Here is a 22,127-nt window from a genome sequence, read left to right on the forward strand (position 1 = left end):
GTATTGATCTGCTGGCTCTTCCTGTTTCTTCCCTCATCGTTCCCTGCAACTGGAGGGATAGAGGAGAAAACTGCTTGTGCTTCTGATCCCTTAACCAGTCGTCCCAAGGCCCTGAAGTCTCTCTTGCTTGCCCTCGGACTTCTTGTTGCAACTTCATTGCTGCCTACCTGAAAAATCAATAATGGATAATAATCTGAGGGCCGTACCAGGGTAGGAAGCTTTCTGTTCACATCTTTAACCCGGGTCCCAGGGAGGCAGCAGACTTCCCTAAGAAGTAGGTCCGATCTGCATATTGGGCCTTCTGTTCCCTTCAGAAGGGAGTCTCCTATGACAATGACCCATCTTTTTTCTTTATGGAAGCAGTTTTGACACAGGGTGTAGGCTGACTTAACCTTGGCGACACCTCCAAGCTAGATGAACCATCATCCTCGTTATTGTTCAGTTCCACTCGCACAGCCTCATACCTATTACGCAAGGGCACCTGGGAAGGTGGGGTAATCACAGAGGAGACATACTTGCTGTGCCAGGCAGCAGGTAAATGAACCTGAGAGAGTGAGTGTGAGTAAAATCAATTTACTTCGAGGTTTTGGGGTTTTTTTTCTAAAACAAGTATCACCTTATCGTTCTATAAGATCTGGCATCAAGTTTTGTTATGATGGTTTTCTGTGTGATGAGGTTCTTTCCCTATCCAGGGGACCCTAGATAGCTGTTGCAATAGGTTCTCCAGTGTCCAAAGTTTTAGGGGTGAAAGTCTTTGCTTGTCAAGTGGGTCATAACGTGACTTCAGAACTCCCAGAGATAATTTGAAAAGTATATAATGAAGTTCTTGCTACAAGTACTTTTGTTAGGACTTTGGCCTGAAGCTAACAATATTACGTATGAGAATACTACTTTGGGGAAATGATCTCATTCCTGGTAGCTGGCAGTTGGAGAATGAATTCTCCCAGAGAAGGAAAATACTTTGCTACTCTAATTTTAAAGTAATGATTTGTTGCAAACATAATTTTTCAACTTCATCTTCTTAAGTCTGTGAAAGAGTGTCAAATCTCATTTGCTAAGGTGTACCCTTTCATGCAAGAAGGACATGATATTCCATTTTGTATTGACAAGTAATATATTTTAGTATAAACATAATATTGGCGGTTTTGACAGTTTAGCTGCAAATTGAGTTTATCACAAAGTGGTTGGCAAGAGGTTTGAAAGACACAGTCTGAAGTTGGGGTGGTGGGTGGAAGGTAGATTAACAGCTGTAGTCTCTCTGTGGGTTTTTTTTGTATTGCTATAAAATGCAATTAGAGCATCAGATGGATGTTCCTTCCCTTTTCTTACTCTGTGGCCAGGCACTGAGATATGTTATCAGGCAGTGAATTTTGGCATGGGAAGGTGAAACAGAGCTTCACTCTTTTTCCTTTACTTATTTCAGAGTTAAACACTGTACATCAGGAGTAACAGTAGGGTTTCCCCTTTTAGAAAAAGAACAAAGTTGGTCATAGAAATACTGCTAATTTGAAGCTGAAACTCTTACTTGAAGGCTGTGGTCTCCCCGTGTCCTTTGCCTAGGGAAGTTGGTCTAAGCACTTGGTTTTCATGGGAAGTATCTCATTTACTTGGGAAATCTGTTTTAATTCTTTTTAGGAGTGTAACTTGAACACGAGTTGCTTCAAAAAATCTGTGCTACTAACACATGTCGCTTTGGCTGGGTTTTAATTGCTGAAAATGGAATTGAACAGATTACAGAACCCAAGTTGGGTAATGTTGAAAGGCTTTCCTGGGTAGCTTCTCTGTAAGTCGTTGGTGAGACTGTTTGTTTGGTCTAGCTGCTCAGCCTGTTGGGTAGAGAACATTTCGAAAGGCCTACCTAAGGGAGCATCACGCTCTCTTCTTTCCCTTTGAGCTTTGATAAGGACGAGCACAGTTCTCAGTTGGATGTTATTTGGAAGTCAGTGTGGTTAGTCTCCAGTCCTGCAAGCAGCTGTATGAAGTCAGTGACTGACCAATGCTCTGCAACCTAGCTTGTGCAGTTACACAGAAATCCTTATCACCAGTTGTCTTAATCATGCCAGGTATATGTGGGATGCAATGCGTTTATTCAACGTAACAAGGCATTACAGTTGACCTGTGTCTAGTCATGCAAAATAAAATGTTCATAAGTACCAGTAACGTTAATACTATGTTGGTTTGCAGGAAACTGATGTTGTTTCCTGATTGCCTGTCTCCCCAGCACCACAATACTTCTCTCCTTTCTCTTTGACACCATCAGTTTTGCATCTGCACATTTCTTGCAGCTTGGGTTCAAATGACAAGCAATACACCACACAGCAAGGGAAAAACGCTCACTTTTCTGAGCTTTTTTGAGCCTAAAGTGATCAAAATATCATCTGGAATTGAAGACCCTTATATAACTATCAGGTAGCATTGTTTCTCTGGAGTTCGGTAGAAGTAGATGTGTAGACCGTAGTTTCAAGCTTAAGAAAATGTGTCCACCTTATGTAGCATGTGGATAGAGGTAAAAGGCTCCCTTCCCTTGGTAAGGAGCACATTGTTTGAATTTTTTTTTCTTTTTTTCCTTTTCTTAAGGTATCACATGGAATGCCTTAATCCACCTCTGAGTGAAGTCCCTGTAGATGAATGGTTCTGTCCAGCCTGTGCCCCCATGGGTGTCAGTGCTGCTGCAGGTAAGGGTTTCGTGGTATCCATTCAAAGTAAATATTTTTCTCCTGACTTAGATGATGTGAAGCATGTGCTGTTTTGAAGAGATATTTAACCCCTGGTTTTATCTGTTTTAAATAATTGTTTTGATAGGCATTCTATCTTGAACCTAAAGAGTTGACTTGAACTCTTGACTGATAAGAGGATCTTGTTTATTAAGATTTTCATCTGCAGTTACTACCTGTGGAACTGCTTCTTATAAGCATTCTTTTACCTTCCTGAGGCAAGCCCGGCACCTTAGTGCAATTGCATTGTATTACATTGGAAAGATTTTATTAGTATCCTGACCTCAGATTGCCAAGGTAGCAGCAATTTCTGTTACCTAGAAAATCATCTTTCTGTGTAACAGTCTGAAGCAGTGGTGTCTGTGCTCATTTCCTTTTGAGAGGATAACGTCTGCCTTTGGAGGTGATAGGTTTAAGAAAGGGAATACTGATTTTTTTTTTTTTTTTTTTTTTTTTTTGTCCAAAATTCTTGAAAGGCTTTCACCTGTAGAAAGACAAGTGACCTGGGCATCTTTTCTTTCAAGATACAGATCATGTCAGTGAAGAAGAGGTTGCTGCCCTCATGGCTGATGTTATTCCTACCACCAGTAGGCTACGCCCTCATGTCCGAACCCGAGCTATAGCCAGAACTCGGCAGAGCGAACGAGTTAGGGCAACAGTGAACAGAAACCGGATAACAACAGCGCAACAAATTCAGGTATTTAGGAGCATTTGCTAATGAGCCTCTAGAAGAACCTTTTGGAAGAGTTGAAATAAGTCCCCCCTTAAGTAGCTCAGTTGTCTGTGTTGACTGTCCATAGCACAATGGTTAGTAGTTGTGCAGTTCTTTTAAATTCAGATGTAGAACATGTGCAAATTGAGTGCAGCACATGACCAAGACTCTCTGTTTTGAAATCTGCAGTAGCTTCCTTTCTTAATCTGCATTTTTGTCACCTCAGCTGTGAGCAAAATTGTATTTTTATTCCCAGTGACTGTTAATGCACAGTTTGTGCACCACTTCTGCCTTTTAGCATGCTTTTTTGCGGAGACAGGGCATATTTATTTGACACTTGTGTATTTGCTTGTTTGTCCTCCTACCCCCTTTCTGATAGCGGTAGAACCTGTTGACCACCTTCAGCCAAATTGAAGAGAAAAATTTAATATTTTTAAGATTTCTATGTTTGTGAAAATCAGCCTCTTATTGAAAAAACCCAGATGCTAGTGTCCTCGATGATGTGGCACTGTGAGTTCAACCACACTAACAGGTACCAGAGAATCTATGCAAGAAAGTATCCCTCAAATCCTTTACTCATTGAACTGTTTACTGAAGATGACTGCAGCAGAGATGTTTCTGGATGTTTCTGTTGGCTGGGATAATTAACCATCCTTTAGGTAATAATTAGTACGCTGCAAACTGAGAACTTTCAAACTTGGGGATCTCCTGCCTGCTTTGCCCTCTGGCTTTAGCGAAAGCACTCTACCTGTCACTTGCATAAATATAAAAAGCCTTAAATTGCACAGGAGCATATGGTGACTTAGTGTGGTAGCAGAGCCTGTAAATAACCTCCATGGGACTAGTGATACGTTAATTGGTTCTTCATTAATGCTGCTGTTGAATTTGGTAGAAACATGTGAAATCCTACAACTTTAGAAAGGAAGAGGAGGATCTGACTTGACATGGCGAAAATTGTTGGGCATGGTCAACCATGGGAATAGGTTGCTTGGACAGTTTTTGAAATCTCTATCTTTGGTGGCTTTCAGCACCTGCCTGAAGAAAGGCCTAACCAACCTGGATTGAATTCAGTGTTGACCAGTGAAAGAAAGGTCAGACCCTTCTAAGGGACACCCCGAGATCCTGTCCAACCTGAATTACTCCATGATTCTATGAAAATAAACTTGGTTTCATCTGACTATTGTCAGCCATTTTAGTTTTGATTGTATTAAGCCAGTTTTTTTCCAAAGATAGGAAAATGTAGAAAAGAGGGAGAAGGGAAGAGTGGATAAAACTAAGTATTTCTTCAAGTTGGTCAGTTGGCCGTGGACTTCAGGTTGGGTCCACTATAAACGCTGTCCTTGGAGTGTGAAGTGTAGACTGGGAAAAGACTGAGCTGGCGGTAGGAGGTCTGGCAGATTAAGCTTGCCCTTGTAATCCAGTTGTAAAGGTCAGGCAAGAAAGAAAAAGGAAATGCACTTGAGATTGTGAAGTGCCTCAACTTCATGAGCTACACTTCTATGTTCTGTAACTTCAGGCAGAAGAAATAAAGGTAAATAAGGACAGGCTTAAGGGAAGCAAAACAAAATGCCAAAATCTGGGGGGAAAAGTGGAGGTTTTCCATTATCTTACCTTCCTGCTGGTTGGGAAGAACAGTCTACTGTTAATTAGCTCCCCGGAATTTACCTGTTGAATTTCTCTTCAAAATCATTGTAAGTGGGAGGAGAGAAATTTGTAGCACATCCCAAATGATCTGAATTACAGCAGTAAGTACAGTTTGAAATAGGTGTCATGAACGAAGATCTAGCTCGCCTTAAGTTTTTTATCGTGCTTTTTTCCCTTGATTTAAGGACTTCCCAGACTGTTTTAGCAGTCCTTAAATTAATGTTCTCCATGGTGGAGGTCATCTAATTTCACTGCCAACCCCCCTGTCTCCAAACCCAGGCCTTTTAATTTCAACTTTAGAAAAATTAATAAAATAGAAAAACTTGATGAACAATTTGATGCATTGTTGTTAAGAAATTACATCTGAGTTGTCAGGGCTATATGTTGAAAAAAATAACTGTAGAAGAGTATTGTTTGAGGTGGAAGGCTGTGTAAAGTAACTGCTAGTGCTTTTCTTTCTTTCCCTACCTGTTGTTTTAGCAATAGCGTGTAGCTGTCTCCTGCAGATGAGAGAGGAGGTGCCTGGGGACTTTACTGTTGCATAGTAGTGTAAGCCTGGGAGCCCAATACTTCCCATTCAAGAAGCCATTCCTAGCTCCACCTCTCAATCTGCGGAGATTATTACAAACTATACCTAGAAAGGCACTATTACTTACTCCCTTTGTCTCTGAATAAAAGTACATCTTATTCTATCTCGTACCTTGAGTTGACTGAAGCTTAATTCCTCTGGTTAAGGAGTGTGTAAGCTCTTGTCCTCAAAGCATAGAGAGATGCTGATTCCAGATCCTCGGAAAGCTTTAGTATTCAGGGAAGCAGTTTGTTTTGTAATTCATCTGTTGTTCTGTGGGTGCCTAAACTAGTGGTGGTTAACTAGACGCACTGCTTTAGGTCCTTCTAGAAAAATAAATATGTTTAGGCTAATGTTCAGGGCTTTCTTTACTCCATCCTGTTCTCCTCCAAATCAGAGAACCTTATGTAGTATTTATTGGCACCCACGATACTTAAAACAATGGCATTCTAATAAAAATAGCTCAGTAAAATAGTTTGGAGTATGCATTAGTGATACTAACAGAGAAGCCTGGTGAAATTACTTCCATAGTAAGATGAATTGAAGTATATATTTCTGTTGGCATATTCTATCTTCAAACATTTTGCAGTTTGAAGCTTCTTTGCCACTGCAAGATACTGTAAAGCCATTCTCCTCTAGTGTTCATGCCACATACACATTTCGTAAATGTACAAGGATCTGATGCATATGCTTTGGTAGAAAGTAAGCACAGTGAATAATCTGTAACATCAGAGGCGTTTTTGCATCTACTACGCTCATATGAAACTTTATTAATTCTTGATGCATTGTAGTTGCTTGAAGAAAGGAGAAGGGGGTAGGGAAGATGTCCCTGCCCATGGCAGGGGGGTTGGACTAGATGATCTTTAAAGGTCCCTTCCAACCCAAACCATTCTATGATTCTATGACATTTTAGGAACACAGTTGGTGTGGGCATGGCAAACTTAACATAGCTGTTGAAAGAAGCCTGCTCTTAATGTCTTTTCAACCGAAGGAAGGAACAAACCTGTGCTATGTTTGCTCAGGAAGGAGGCTTTGAGTTCACATTCTGAGGCTGGTGGTTCAGAATCCATATGCTTCAAATGTGTTTGTTTAAATGTGGTTGACCCTTGAGTATAGAGAGGAAGAGGAATTTGAACCTTGTAGGAGCAGCCCCTGCTTATCGCAATGAAGTGATGCTCTGGAGGAGGACTCTCACCTGCCATTTCAGTGAGTTACCTGGGGTGTGTGTTTGAAATGTTGCCTCTGGACATGTTTCACAGCATTAGGTAAATCTGACCTAAAGAATGAGGAGTGTAAGACAGGAGACCTGTACTGTGTTGGCTTTTAGTCTTTGCTCATCGCACTTTGCTGCATGAGCCAGCAGTCAGTTAGGTGGATTTGGAAAAGTTCTTAAGTGAACTTTTTCATTAAGGAAATGTCAATCTCGGGAATTGTTCTCATTTAAAGAGTCAGAGTTAGGCTAGCCATGACTTGTAATACTGAGGGAGGCTGAAGAGCAAGGTCATGTTCTCCTTAATATGACAGTCAGTAGGTGAGAAAGGTGACGTAATTGCTTAACTGGCAGCTTGGTGACATGGGTGCTTCTCATTCGAATCTCAAATCCATTCTTCATAAAATGCTTTTATAACTAACTTGTTGCTGACCTTTAGATGCCTGTATCATGTAACTTCTAATCCCCCATGCAGCACGTGCCAAGGTACCTCATGTCCTCTCTTCTGGATGAAACAATTGAGGCAGTTGTAGCAGGCCTAAACACAGCCATCTACCAACGTCCTCTTACACCGCGGGCTCCTACTAGGCAGAAACGAAAAACAGGTAAGGGCATCGGACACCTTCCGTGGTTTCCACCTGCAAGAATAAAAGCTTTGGGAAGATAAGCCTGAATCATACAAAATACTCTAGATCATCTGTATGCTGCCACACCTGTGCAGCTACAGAAGTATACCACATGCATTTTCTTCTTTCCCCATACTGCCTCTGCCCAGAAGTGTCTTGAAGGTTGCTTTTAAATAAATCCTAATGATTTTACTTTTTCTGCTCTGCTGTTTTATACTGTTGCAGCACACTGTAGGTCTCTTTGAGCTGCTTTGTGTGCCATGGGGGAATGAAAAAGGGAGTACAGCATAAAATGCACTGCCAGCACTTAGCCTGATACTTGGTTGTCTTTTGTCCCATCAGGTAGGAGGAAGAAAGTAGGAGGCAAAAAAAGAACTCAGACAAAATCTTCTGCTGGGAAGAAGAGTTCAGGGACACAGCTGAAGAGACGCAAGTGTCTGATAAAGAAAAGGGGGAAAAAGATGAGAGTAAGATCACATGTGAGTTTCTGCCAGTGTCAGTATCTGCCATTTTTCAGCCATCTGTAAAAGCACTGTAACGTGGGATTCAATGGAAAAAGTGCTGTCTTACAATGATAGCAAATAACTTTTTTCTGGTGGGAGTATGTGCAGGATGTGTCCAGTGTACTCCAGAAAGATGCTGTACATGGAAACAAATTGCAACTTCCAGGCAGGCCTGCTGGGTTTGCTGACAAATCCTGTTACCTGCACTGCAGGGATCACACTGTAAAGCATGTCCTGCAGGCTTTCCGTTATGCCTTGCCATTCAGCTGTAGTGTTTACTTGGTACTGATGCAAGCTCAGTTAAAATTGCCACCACCTACTCTTTTTAATAGGCTATGGATGTTTGTGTCTGTGTTGTTGCAAACCCAGTTAATCAGCCGTAAGGGCTCTCAGAATCCCTTTCAGTTGTGGATAGTGTTCTCATGTGAACTATACTGAACGCTCTGCACCGGCTTGACTTTTGTCCTCAGCTACCTTAACTAGAGTTTACATCCTACAGCCAGAACTGTCCCTCCAGCCTTTAATAAGCAATTGACAATTTTGAATGACATTAAAGATTTTTAGAAACTTATCTGGTCACTTCAATCTGATACCTGCAGTCTCTGTATGCAGTGACATATAGGCCACAGTTAAAAGTTTAATAAATGCTATAAAATAAATATAGATAATAAATGCACACCACTTCTGCTACTGACGGTAGTAACCTGATGTCTATACTTAAAGCCCCAAATTCTTCACTTAGGCTAAACCCAGGGTGCGTACCTGCCCTAACATACAAATAACACAATCTCTTTATCTGTGCAGTTGAAAAATGAGGTTACTGCTCGCTCCCGTATTGCAAGAACTCTTGGTCTTGGTAAACCTGTGCGTGGGGCCTTGCTTCCTTCAATGTACAAACCAACAGAGCCCTCACTTGGTCTGATGAGAGCAGATATTGGTGCAGCTTCTCTGTCTGTGTTTGGAGATCCATATGAGTTGGATCCTTATGAAAGGTAAGATATCTCTGGATTGTGATCAGGGACCTGATAATTTCGCAAGTGTCGGGTTGTTTGTACATGTGACTTTTTGCAGAGTGTAGATCTCGCATCTGAAGACAGCTTTGGATACACAGCTCATAATAACATATTGGCCTGTTCTTTCTTTCCTTCTTGGCCGAGTTGCTGAGCTCTTAAAGAATCAGCCTTCTTTAAAGAGGTTTGCTGAAATAATAAGCCTTGTGAAAACCTTTAATAAGATCTGTGGCGTTATTTAAAGGCTAGAATCTGAAGGAGTCGGATCCTAATCAGTCATTTTCTATTTATTTATTTTAAGTGAAGATAGCTAGCGTATTTGGTATACAATAAACAGTGACTTCACATAGAATTAAATGGACCTGTGGAATCTTCCATGTTTCTCCTTTTTCCGTCTTCACTTTTCCAGACACTTCAAATTCCAGAGGAATCTTACTATGCCATAGTTTGTGTCACTCTTAAGCTTTGGATTTTGGGGAGGGGGCATCTTAAATATTGTTGGTGAAATTGAATTTTCCACTGAATTTTTGATCCTTTCATAAAAGGAAATGACCCATTTAATATTTTAAAAATAAAAATCTACATTTGAATCTCTGCTGACTGAGTTACACTGTTCTATTTGCGTAGCCACAGAAAATAAGTATATTACACAAATCTTTTTTAATGTATCATAATAAAACGAATGATGCTCTCTAACCATATCTGTCCTAACAGTGTTATCTACTTCATCTATTTGACATGAAAAACATTTAGACAATTTCAGGGTTCGTGTGTGTGTGTTTTACCCACAGTAACGAAGAGGTTCCAGCAAATCCAGATTCACCAGTGAGTGCCAAAAGGAGAGTTCTCTCCCAGTCAGCACTGAGGTCTCACCGTCCTGTAGCTAGACCTATTTCTGTGGGACTTCCCAGGTAAAAATCCATCAAGTTATTTTATTATATTTTTCTTAATTGTCTAATGACCCTAACAAAAGAGCAAACTGGGTGATCATCCTGGTTTAACTCTTTTCTTACCCAAGTATTTTGAAAGAGAGTGTGTGTGTGTGTGTGCGCGTGCGTGCGCATGCCTGCACATGTGTAGATAAATAACCACAGCATTTTATGCAAGAATTCTTTTTTTATGTTGAAGGACACACACTTATTCTTTCACAATAGCTCTAACTATTGCACTGAAATTTCAAATTGGTATTTCCACCCTAATCTGCCTCTTCTTGCTTTCTGTTTCAGGATCATTTAGTAACTCCATTAGTATGTTTTAAATCCCAGTCTCATTAATCCTTAAAAAACTGCTTGCTTATTTGAGGGGACTGGGGAATTTAATTGTACATCCAGAGGAGGAGATGAGGGATGTACCCACCTCACCCCATTCCTCTGCCATTTGTTGGAGCTCAGAAAATTGAGAGAAAACTCTTTGTATGATCCTGCAATTTAACAGTTGCTTTGCTGTCTGACAGATGTCTGTGTGTGTGCAAATTGCATGCCCCTGTGCCCACCAGGGCCAGGGAGCATTGCTGGGTGCCTCCCGCTGGCAGCCACAGTGAGTTTTCAGGACTGGGGTGTAGGACGCAGTGCAAAGGGGTAGGACACAGGGAGCAGGAGCATGACTAGAAGAAAAGGGATGGGGAAAATGACTGAGGCAGGTACCAGCCAAGTCACAGAAAACTGCAGAGCTGAGGGAGCTGAAGACTAGAAGAAATGGAGGGAGCTCAGCTTAAATGATTAAAGGTGTGAGAGGTTTACATGGCTGTCCTCTAATGCATCTGACTTATGGCAAAGGTTGGTTTTTCAGGATTAAGATAGTATATTTCTATGATAACTTGGAATATTTCTCTACCTTTCCCATCTCAATCCTGAAGGAAACCTTTCAAGAAGCTTTCCATGTTCTCTGAGTTATTTGAGTAGCATTGTTTAGAAGGTGGAACTGATTAGCTGAAATTCAGCTCTTCTTCCAGGCTTGACTTGCCTGGACTACAGTGAGTTTCCTGGTCTGGCCTGGGCAGACAATTCTTTTAGCCTTTCCGTTTTGTCTTTCTGTTGTATGTTATTACAGGTTTTTGGTGTGCATTATGTTTGGAAAGCTTGCTTTGTGGTCATACAGAAATGAAACGTAGCTCCCTCAAAGAGCTGGGTCTATTGGTCCCTTTTGAAGTTTTTTTTAAAAAAAAACAAACAAAACAAACCCCAAAATCCCACCAACACAAAAACAAAGAAAGAAAAACAAAAAAGCCACACCCCAACACCAAAACCACTCAAACCTTTTCAGTCCATATTTCAAGAACAGAGAACTTACAGTTAAACCATTTTCATAAGATGGAGTAATGCATAAAGGGGAGTGTTTGTGTTGTCCCATGTGTGGGAGCATTGCTGCTGTTTTTCAGTGTAATTCCTCCTATGCCATGCTCTTAGCTACCCTACCAGTAGGCACCTATGTGTATTCTGACTGGTGCTAAACACTGGTTCAAGCTGCATCAATTTTTTTAGATAGCGGTGTAGGCCTGAGGAATACATTTCTGATCGTGATTTGGTGTGGGGAAGAGAGGCAGCTGGGATGGAAATATCTCTGAAGTGCTGAACAATGGTTTACATTTCAAAAATGCATCTTAAATGCACTGGAAAGTTAATCTTGATACACAACACAGTGAGCACCACTCTTAAATAAGATTAAAAGCATTTGCTTACCAAAGGTCTCTGGTATGATTACATGCTTTCCTATCCTGTTGTGTTCCTGTGGAAAGTCAGTAAAAGCTTCTCCTTCTCTTTGTCAGAGGGAGATGGGGCCTGAATGACTCTAGTGAAGCCAAAACTACAAGTGAACTTCCCTGGCTGACCTCTGTTTATGCCCTTGATTTTGGTTTCTTTTTGATGTAATGTGTGTGTATAGAACAAGTGCTGTAAGAGTAAAGGAAATATAACCCCTCTGAAACATGCAGAAGCAGTGTACCTGCCTTGAGTCCTGATCAAGAAGCAGAAGCTGCCCCTGTGCCTGATCTGTTGGGAAGTATCCTGTCTGGACAGAGCTTTCTCATGATGAGTAGTTCAGATGTGGTCATCAACAGAGATGGTTCACTGACGGCAAAGAAGGCAGGTAAGGGTTTGACACTTCATAGTGCAATTAGTCTCTTTGTTTCATCCATGCCCTGGTCCTACAGGCTGCATAGCTTCAAACATAGGGATATTCTTATTGAGCATTTGAATATGTAGGATAGATTCAGTAGTTGCCAGCAGTAATCCGTCTAATAAGATTCTTACGTATGTGCTGAAATAGTGTTACTTGTCTCTGTTTTAATTGCAGAGCTGAGGCGTTACTGGAGGATTTTGGTTTTAATAGGTAGTTTTCTTCTTTCAAAAGTACTGCACTGTAGTCTCATGCTTTGTTATAAAAAATGGAGGACTGGATAGAGCAGAGATAGCTTAGTACCCAATTCTTCTGGCATTTGTCATGCATTGCTGCCATGCCTGTGAACTGTACTTCGGTTTGAAGAGCAGTGATGAGGACCTTGTCAAGAAGTTTCTTTGCAAAAGTAGAGCTCTAGAATACATGCTAGCATCTTCAGCTGTGTCTTCCCTTGGCATGGTATTATTTGGAAAGAATCTCTTAAAATTGAAACTTAGAGCTTTATTCTTAAAATAAGTACCTATAACATCCTCTGTTATAGTCATTTTTATCAATCAGTGATTACAGGATAATAAACATGAATCTGGCGATATCTACAGAACAGAATAATTTATTTCCTAAACATTAGTGTTTACTTCAAAGATGCAGTTGTCTGGCACTAAACCTTGAGCATCTGACCAAAAGAACTATTGGACTGCCTTATTACTGTATGTCTGCAAACCAAAGTGGAACTTAAAATAATTAGCTCAGTACTTCTTTTAATGTTGGGGGAAAATGTCCAGATACGTACTGAAAAGCTTAATTGTTTGCTTGTATGCCATAGCTCCACTTCATAGAAAATCAGCGAATGACTCAAGAATGGATGATGGTTCAGGACGTAACACCCAAACAAGTACAGTGCACTCAGGGACCACAGCAAGCAGCTCCATTGCTGGACCTTCAGTTTCCTCGGGGCTGAGTACTCGCACCAGACCCTCTTCCTCAAGCTTGTTTTCATTGCCTTTACCCTCACTGAGCAGGATTGAGCCTGCAGCAAACCTTGCACAGACTATGTCAGAAAAGGCAACTGTAAAATCAGAATATTCAGTGGCACCCAGGTCTGTTCAGCCTCAGAATATAGCTACTCTGAGCAGGCATGGCTCTAAGTTAGATGAAATGCCCAGATTTAATGGAAACTCTAAAAACTTTGCACCCACTGACTCATCTTCAAAGCCCCTGAGCTACAACCTGAATTTGGGCTCAAAAGCTGTAACTGTGAGGCAGCCATTAAAACCACCTCCCAAGAGAATTGACATCTTTGAGCTTCCCAGGATACCAAAGATTAAAAAGGAAACCAGCAGCAAGCAGGTGGAGCCAGAACCCACAGGAAGCCAAAGCTGTGACATCCCCAGCTCCTGTATAACCCAGCTGACTGGCAGAGAGAGCACTAATCAGCCGGGAAAGGGTAGCAAGGTGGAAAGTCAGAAGTCAAATGCCAAGGAATCTCAGCAACAAACACATACAAGCGGGGTGTCTTTTTCTACCAATACAGGCGTGTATAGCAGTTCATCGCTACTGGGCACCTCGAGGAGCAAAGGCCCAAGCTCTTTCGAGAGTTTTAAAATCAATATTCCTGGAAATGCAGGGCATCCCAGCAGACTGTCTAATCCAGGATTTTGTAACACCTTCCGCCCTGTGGATGACAAAGTGCAACAGAAAGAGAGTCCTTCACCTCTTTTCTCAGTTAAGAAAAAGCAGGTCAAAAGTGAAATATATGATCCCTTTGAGCCAACAGGATCGGACTCAAGTTCAGCAAGCAGCAGTCCTGAAAGGCTTGGCTCAGGGATCCCGCTAACTAATATTACCAGGACTATTTCCATTGAAAATCCAAAAGTTCAAACATTTCAAACAGTCCGTCGTTTCACCCCTTATGTGGTAGAAAATATATTTGGATCTGGGGCTGACTCTGACGTACCGTCTAGTAACACAGAGTCTCATGATGACGTGACAGTAGAAAGCAGGATTGTAGAACAGATCTCTGATACAGAGGAACGAGACAATATGGATGAGGAAGACTTTCTAAGCAGTCCTTGCACTTCATCTGCTGTTAAGCAAATTTCTAATGCAGAGTATTTAAAGGAGGAAAGCAGAGAGGGCCCTAATGTGTTCTTTAATGCTGAAGAATTGATTAGACCTAATATTAATGTGAAACTAGAACCAGATAGTCCCTCAAAGAATGATGGGCAGCAGAAAGTCCAAAAGGTAGAACAAGCAGAGAGGCGATCATGTTCCAGATCCTGTTCAAACTCCAGCTCCCGAAGCAAGAAGAAGATGAAAAGGAAAAAGGCACTTGTCAAAGAGCGTAAGAGATCCCGATCAGGGTCTAGGGATAGAGCACACTCAAGGGACCGAAGCTCCAGATCTACCTCTTGGTCAGGTGGAGAAGAGTATAGCAAAACACACACACTGAAACCCAAGAGCAGGAGGTCTTCTACTGACCGTTCTAGCAGTCATGAACGATCTAAAAAAAAGAAAACGAAGGATAAAACCAAGGATAAAAAGGCAAAAATTTCTTGGTCTAGGGAGAGAAGGAAATCTAGGTCACGTTCAGGTAGTCCTGGAAGTACTTCTGAGTTTTATGAAAATAGGAAAAAGAAAAGACGGTCTCGATCAAGATCAAGATGGAGGGAACGTTCCCGGTCGAATAGCATTGAGAGGACGAAAAGGCGGAAACACAGGAGAGACAAAAGCTATGAGAGGTATGATAAAGATAGTAGCTTGAGGTCAAGGGACAGAAAGAGATCGAGATCCAGGTCTCGGGAGAGGAGAAAGTGGAGGTCTCGGTCTCGGTCTGCATCTCGATCGCAGGAGCACAAGAGCAGCAAATCAAAGGAAAAAAGACCACAATCGAGATCACGTTCCAAAGAAAGAAAACACAGATCAAAGGAGACCTCGCTTCCTCCTCCACCAGAAAAGGATCAAAAGCCTCCAGTTGAAAATGTGTCCAGGTGTCTGGAGCAACCCCATTCCTTCAAACAAGAGCCAAAGGAGGAGCTAGTACTAGAAGAGCTTTCCATAACCATCCAACCAAATGTCAAACTTGAGGAAATACAGTCTGAGACCCCGGTTCAACTGAGAGGGGCCCAAGAAACTATAAAGGTAGAGCCCATCTGTCAGGAAGTGACCAGTGAAACTGCATTCCCTGTGCCAGAGATCACAAACATTTGTGTTCCAATTGGCAATGTGGATTCTTTTGCTGAAACAGAATTAATGAGTAGCAGTGATCCAGCAGTGCTTGGTAGCTGTAGCAATACAAACCTTGAGATTACAGTTAAAATAGAAAATACTTCATTATGTCCCTCTCTGATGGAACCACCCCCAAAGAAGGAAGTTATCATGCACGCTCCGTCTGAGGCTGCACCAATTCAAAGCTCATCCAAAAGCAAAATAATAGATTGTGTGAAGGAGGTTAAAGATGAGTGCCTTGTGTCAAATGAGAAAATTGGTAACTTCAGTAAGCCTGAACTGGACGTGGTACCTCAGGGTCCTGCGTTGAAATCAAAAGCACCAGTGAAAAGAGTAACCTGGAATCTTCAAGAGGAAGAAAGTGGCACATTGTCTGCCGGAAAAGCTCCAAGTAAGTCTCTCTTTTGGAAAACAAACAGCAGTTGAAGCAGGCTGTGTAAGGCTTAGGGTTTCGGTGCCTGGCTAAACCTGGTTGTAGTGTAACGGCTTTGTCATCTGAGCTGGCGTGATCCTGTGGTTTTCAATCCTGAGAGCTGGCATTTTGCACTTGTTGAAATTGTGAGGTGAGTTGTGTTAATGAATCAGAGAGGACATGCTGTCAGCACAGCTCAGCTAGCCACTGGCAGCTTGTTTGGCCGTGAAGCACGTATTGCAACCCAATTTCTGAACTGGCAGCCCGTGTTCCACCCTTTCTGCAGTTAACTAGAATGGTTGTTTTGCCTTCAGGATTTATAAATGCTTCTTGGAACCAAGGAGCGTGACAAATCACTGTAGCTCGCTCTTGTGAGCTCTGCTAAGCCAAAGCTGCTAGAAACAGTTTGGCTTGGGACCCTGTGCTATGTGTGTTGACACAGTTGCTTGTGTGGTTCTCGTTGGTTACTCTCATGGAAACCCAGTAAAAAGCAATTGCTCAAGGGGATGTTAAGTCCTCTATTACCAGAAGCTTTAAAATGTTGATGACTGCTAAACAAAATCCTTTTATATCTAGCTTTGTTGTTAGATCCTTTTTATTTTTTTCTTTTTTAAATATAATTGGCTTTGAATCTTTGACTCATTAGGTTTATTTTGTTCTTAAGTGTTTTCTTTTCCTTCTCTTGGGGAACCTAGGGATGCCATTTTACAAACTTCAGCGAGCAAAAGAAGGGGCCTGGAAAGCAGAGGACTTGAACCAAACGTTAAATCAGGTGCAGTTAAATGAGCCTCCTCCAACCAATTATATGATTCCTGAGCCTATGTTTCCTGATCTAGATTCCTCTCAGGTTGGTTTCTATGCTGGCACCCAAGTGTCATGGAAGGCATCTCACCTCATCTGTGCCCTCGTTGTGCAACACCCTCCTCTCATGGCAGAGTTCGCCTTCCTCTGCGTGTGGTACATTTCATATAGCCCATACACCTCAGCAATCCTCTAATCATTTAATCTCTCAGGTGGTCCTTACAGTTGAAGCAGCACATTTTCTTTTAATTCTGCTCTATACATGCAGCTTCTGTTTTCAGCAGTAACTTGCGGAAAGGTGGGTGCTGTTTGAGAAGCTGTGAGCGTCTCCCTGATTGTGATCAGGCTGTAAAAATTGGCCTGGTGGCATTGGTCTGTGCCATCAGTCTGTGCTGTCCACCACTTAAAAGGTGAGTGGGGCTGGTGCTAGCTCCTGGTGCACAGAGACCTAGCTGAGGGCTGGGATGTTAGCCTCCCTGATTTAAACTAGTAATTTGAATAATTACTAATTATTGAATAATTACTAATAATTACTAGAAAATAATTAAAACTTGCCTGTTTGAGTGGATAAAAGGTGCTCTGAAAATCCTGATCTGATGCTCTCTCTTGTAAGTACAAGCATATCATTTACAAAATGATATCTGTTTCACAGGTGTACTGTCAAAATATACCTTTGACGCCACCTCTGCCCTCAAGCCTTCCTCCCTATGCCCCTGTCAGCCAGCCCACGGTTCAGTTTATCATGCAGGGTAGTCTTCCAGCAGTTGGCTGCATGGCAGGACAGAGCCTGACTCCGGAGCCAGGCAGCCTGGCTACTGCATCTGAACCAGGAATCCAAGCTGCTTCTGTTGGAAACGCAGAAGAAAAGATCAAAGCACCCAAACCTCTGGTGGATAAAACGAAAAACGAGGAAGTGAGTGAATGCTATCAATTAGCAAATGCATAACATTATCTGAACTTTTAAACAGCTCATTAAAGTTTGGGTTTTTTTAACTTTCTCTGTACTGTATTTTCCCAGCCTGTGTTGTCACTATTGTTTTTGGTGACTGACTATGCTAACCCAGGAGCGGCAGGCAATCCTTTCTTTGAATTCTTTTGGGATTTACTCTATTATAGAATCATAGAATAGTTTGGGTTGGAAGAGACCTTTAAGGGTCATCTAGTCCAACCCCCTTGCTGTGGGCAGGGACATCTTCAACTAGATCAGGTTGCTCAGAGCCCTGTCCAACCTGACCTGGAATGTTTCCAGGGATGGGGCATCCACCACCTCTCTGGGCAACCTGTTCCAGTGTTTCACCACCCTCAGTGTAAAAAATTTCCACTTTCTACTGCTTCATCGCAATAAGACAGAGATATTAAAACATCTAAAATACATTCTTAAAGTTCTGAAACTTTCTTGCATGAATGTTTGGAAGGGACTTTCCAGAAGCCAGAATGTCCAAATTTCTCTAAACACCTGGTTTTGTCCTTTCCCTTCCAGCTTTGAAATTAATGTCAATTCTTATAACAGTCCTATAGAGAGGTAGGACTGTATCTTGCTGCTTATCAGCACTGAAAATGCAGACATAGTAAAATACTTTGGAGCTTTTGCAGTACCTGTCCCTTGCTGCTGAGTTTTGGGTTTGCTATACAGACCATCTGCTTTAAGCATAGCAGATGTTAACACAAGAACAAAAACTTCTTAGCCAATTATTTTACTTTCTACCACAAAACAAAACAGTAAGATACTTTTCCTACCAAACCTCCATTTATGAGGTTTTATCAACTTGTTTTGATAGAATATGTTCTGATGTCATCTGTAATCCTTAATTTATAGGCAACTCTGCAATTTTCAGAATGCCTTTAGAGCTACCTGAAGCTTTATATTCGCAGCTATGACTTGCTGCTTTTAGAATCTGATGCCTTTTGATGGATGTATGTTTACTTCAGAGCTGTTGGAAGGGAAGGAGGAGACCAAAATTAATAAGTGGACATTGTAGTCACTTGCTTAAAACACATTCTCTAAGACATAGACTGAATGTTACACAAAACAAGGGTTCCTCATAGTGCAAACTGGTATTTGTTTCAAGACTGCAATTTACAGTAAAGGAAATCACTTTGAGGCTAGCTCTTACTTGGGTCGTTGAAATTGTGAAATGAGTATTTTCATTGTTAGAGCATTTCTAAGAAAAGTAGATTCAGAAACCATTCCCAAGATAGCACAAGGTAACGAACTTCTCTTTGCTGTGCAGTACATGAAGAAGCTTCACATGCAGGAAAGGGCTGTGGAAGAAGTGAAACTTGCTATTAAACCTTTTTACCAGAAGAGGGAGATTACAAAGGAGGAGTACAAGAACATTCTTCGAAAAGCAGTGCAAAAGGTAAGGTGACAGTGAAATGAAGTGAAGAGGAGGAGCTGTGTGGATCCTCTGTTATATAAGTGGCGATACTTTGGATTGCACTTGCCAGCTTCAGCAATTACATGCTGTAACTGAGTAGCAGATCTTTGGACTCTGACTCATACTCTGCAGTCTTGTGGTGAAGCAATAGTTGCTTTAAGCAGGACTGAGTGGTGCCATTGATGAGAGCTGTCAGACTGTTCCTTTTAGAAGATTGCGTTTTCAGTGGTCCGGAACATTGCTAAGCTGCCTGAGCTGAAATGTTACATGGTACATGCCTTGGGTGAGAATGGTCAAATCTCTCTCATTAAGAACTTTGGCCAGAATCGTCAAGCTGTTTCTGATAAAGTGAGAAAATACTTTGTGCATTAATTCCTTGAGCATCTGTGGTGTCCCTGAACTTTGCAAGAGGGCCTTGCAATTTGGCTGATGTTGACTTTTGTCTCAAATCTTAGTGCTGACCAGATCATAGCTAAAAAAGACCTGATCAGCAGGTAAATGTTGTCTTGTGAGAGCAAGTAATGCCCTTGTGGTCAAGGCAGTTAAATGATACCCCAGAGAACTGTATTTGCTCCCTGCTTTGCATTCTTGCTATCACTGAGAAATTCCATGATAAATCAAAATTCCTGAGATAATGGCTGCAATTTCACATTTTCTATGTGACCCATATGAACCTCAAGTGTGATTTGTAGAAGAGCTGAGCAACACCAATTGCTGCTGAAGTCACTGTGAACTCTTCTCTGAACACTGATAAAGTTCTTTGTAGCGTCCGTTCTTTCTCCCATAGCTCAAAATGGGTCCTCAAGACTGCCAGATTCTTTTAATCTGAGCATCACTTCCTCAAAATCATCAGAAAAATGGGAAATCAACACTTCCTTGGTTACCATGTATTGTGTAAAACTGGCTGGACGGAAAAGCCTGTAGTAAAAATGAATAATTCTGCTTTCAGAGATGCTTCTGCATTCAGTTCGTGCTCAGTAGATAAGCCCTGGGCCATTTCTGGAATGCTTGAAGTAAAATATTACTCTTATCCTTGTTGAGTTTTCTGCTTTATGTATCCTGCTGTGAGACTCGAGGGCCTATGCAGGAATCGGTCCCCCAGGGGAGCTTAGGGCTTCTCTATCATTTGTCTGTCGCCTGCCTGAACTGCTGTAGTACTGTTAATTGACCGAATGCCTTTTTTAATCCCTTGTAGATCTGCCACAGCAAAAGTGGAGAGATCAACCCTATGAAGGTAGCTAATCTGGTGAAGGCATATGTGGAAAAATACAAACATATGAGGAAACATAAGAAATCTGATGGTGAAGATACACGTGAAGTGGAAAACTGAGGGCAAGCCACAGCCAGCATGACTTTGACTGAACTTATTCTGGCTGCGAACACTATGCCAGAGGGAATAATAGATCTGCAGTTGCATCTCATTCAATAAAGTGCAGAGAAGCAAGATTATAATAGGACTTACCTGTGGAACCTTCTTTTGAATTGTTTCCATATGGGAATGAACTTGGGGTTTTTTTGGATTACCTACTAAATAACTAAATAACAATCAAATGCCTCAGACCAGCAGAGTAATTCGAGGGGAAACACAGAAGAGATTAATGTTTGAGACTCCCGGATTGCTACAGTTTTCAGGGTTACTTTGATCACATTTTTGGGCTGTGCATCTGTCTTGCTAAAAGTTTGAAACTGGACACCACTTTTCATATACAGTATATTGAGAGCTGTATACTGTTTCCCTTGTGTTTATTTATCGAAATATGGATTGTCTTTAGAAACTTCTGATTTAATACTTGAAATGTTGTATTTTTAGCCCGTTCGATGGTGAGCGAAGCTTTACTCGCTCTGTTATTTGGGGATTGCAGAAATGAGCTAACCTTTATAAACTGACTTCAGAAACACTGCTCAAGCCGTGGTGTTTATTTACGTTCTGTTGGAAGTATCTTGTTAGTGAAAAGTTTAATTTCGGGGTGGGAAACTGTGTTGCACTTCTGTAAATAATGCACTGATGGCTGGTTTTGTGTCTGCCTTTCAGGAAAAAATGAAACAAAAAGCAAGCATTGTGAATTTTCAGTAACAAGGTGGAGGGATAAAGTTGAACTGATGTACAAAGCAGAAATGTGACAGAATTTATAAAGTTATTTTGAATGGTTTTAGTCCTATAGCAGGTGTCGTTTGTCTTACAGCTGCCTCTTGCCCTGGGTATTCTGTATAAATGTGCACACTTGGCTCTTGCGTAAGGAATACTGTGTTTCTAGAAGAGGATTGGAGTTGGATAAGTAATTGTTGTTCCTCCTCTGTGTAGGAGGACTGGTTTTTCCATCAAGAAGCAAAGGAGTTCAGCACACGTACCGACTTCATCTTGCTTTCTTTAAAAGCACTCCTTGTCCGCTTGTACTGCAGAGCAACCAATCTTTTAAGTGATCATCTGAAATACAGTCACTTACAAATATATTCAGCACTCTTGATCCTGACAGAAAGCATCATTCCCCATCTAACTGTGTTAGGGAGAAGATATTTAACAGGGAAGCCGAAGAGAAAACCAGTAAGTTACAACTTAGAAACTGGCTTTCCCTTCAACGGGAACTGAATGTCCGTGGCCTGTTGGACCAGATGGCAGCAACGCGTCTTACATGAGGGCTTTCCTAACCTCTTAGAGTGCATTCGGAAACTGCCCTCTTCGAGGACAGTCTTGCTGCTCATCTTCAAAGAGAAAACGGTTAGGGTCTCTGCATGAGTTTTATAAAGCAAATAACTGCAGCTCTTCTTTTTTCCTGATAAGCATAGGAAAACTCACAAGCAAGACCTTTGATCCCTTGTTGGCGTTCCTAACTTCTCACTGAACTCTGATTTTCAATCGTAAGATTTTTATCTGCATATTGTAATTTTGGCTGTGGTTCCAAGTAGCTGGTTTGGGGACTTTTTTTTTTTTATTTAAACAAAACAGGCCCATATACCAGTACTGTCTGGACTGGCAAAACACTTCACTCCCATTATTCACCATCCTACAGAAGTGTTTGTGGATGAACCCTGAGCATTTTGGAGTTGATCTTCCTTGGCTCTGTTTGCTTCCTGTATGAAAGTGCAGCCTGAATGGAGTATGAGGGATTGATAACTTTGGGGTTTCTTTTAAGATTTTGGAACAAAGGCTCACTAAGACTGCAAAAGAATAGCTAGAAGAGAAGCTTTAGTTTTAAAGCTAAACTTGTAGCT

General features: G+C 41.5%; 1 protein-coding gene across 1 annotated transcript in view; it reads left to right on the forward strand.

The window, feature by feature from the left end:
* PHRF1 (PHD and ring finger domains 1) overlaps nucleotides 1-21,066 on the forward strand; it is a 30,367-nt gene extending 9,301 nt beyond the window's left edge. The window contains exons 6-17 of the mRNA XM_009276011.1: nucleotides 2,578-2,675; nucleotides 3,239-3,411; nucleotides 7,324-7,453; nucleotides 7,817-7,953; nucleotides 8,782-8,969; nucleotides 9,779-9,898; nucleotides 11,917-12,071; nucleotides 12,925-15,717; nucleotides 16,434-16,510; nucleotides 17,192-17,452; nucleotides 18,771-18,899; nucleotides 20,113-21,066. Coding sequence (XP_009274286.1) covers nucleotides 2,578-2,675; nucleotides 3,239-3,411; nucleotides 7,324-7,453; nucleotides 7,817-7,953; nucleotides 8,782-8,969; nucleotides 9,779-9,898; nucleotides 11,917-12,071; nucleotides 12,925-15,717; nucleotides 16,434-16,510; nucleotides 17,192-17,452; nucleotides 18,771-18,899; nucleotides 20,113-20,247 — 4,396 coding nt within the window. The 3' untranslated portion in view covers nucleotides 20,248-21,066. The remainder of the gene's footprint in view (nucleotides 1-2,577; nucleotides 2,676-3,238; nucleotides 3,412-7,323; nucleotides 7,454-7,816; nucleotides 7,954-8,781; nucleotides 8,970-9,778; nucleotides 9,899-11,916; nucleotides 12,072-12,924; nucleotides 15,718-16,433; nucleotides 16,511-17,191; nucleotides 17,453-18,770; nucleotides 18,900-20,112) is intronic.
* Nucleotides 21,067-22,127: the final 1,061 nt, after the last annotated feature.

Source organism: Aptenodytes forsteri, unplaced genomic scaffold (genome assembly GCF_000699145.1).
Source record: "Aptenodytes forsteri isolate BGI_AS27 unplaced genomic scaffold, ASM69914v1 Scaffold17, whole genome shotgun sequence".
Classification (NCBI taxonomy): Eukaryota; Metazoa; Chordata; class Aves; order Sphenisciformes; family Spheniscidae; genus Aptenodytes; species Aptenodytes forsteri.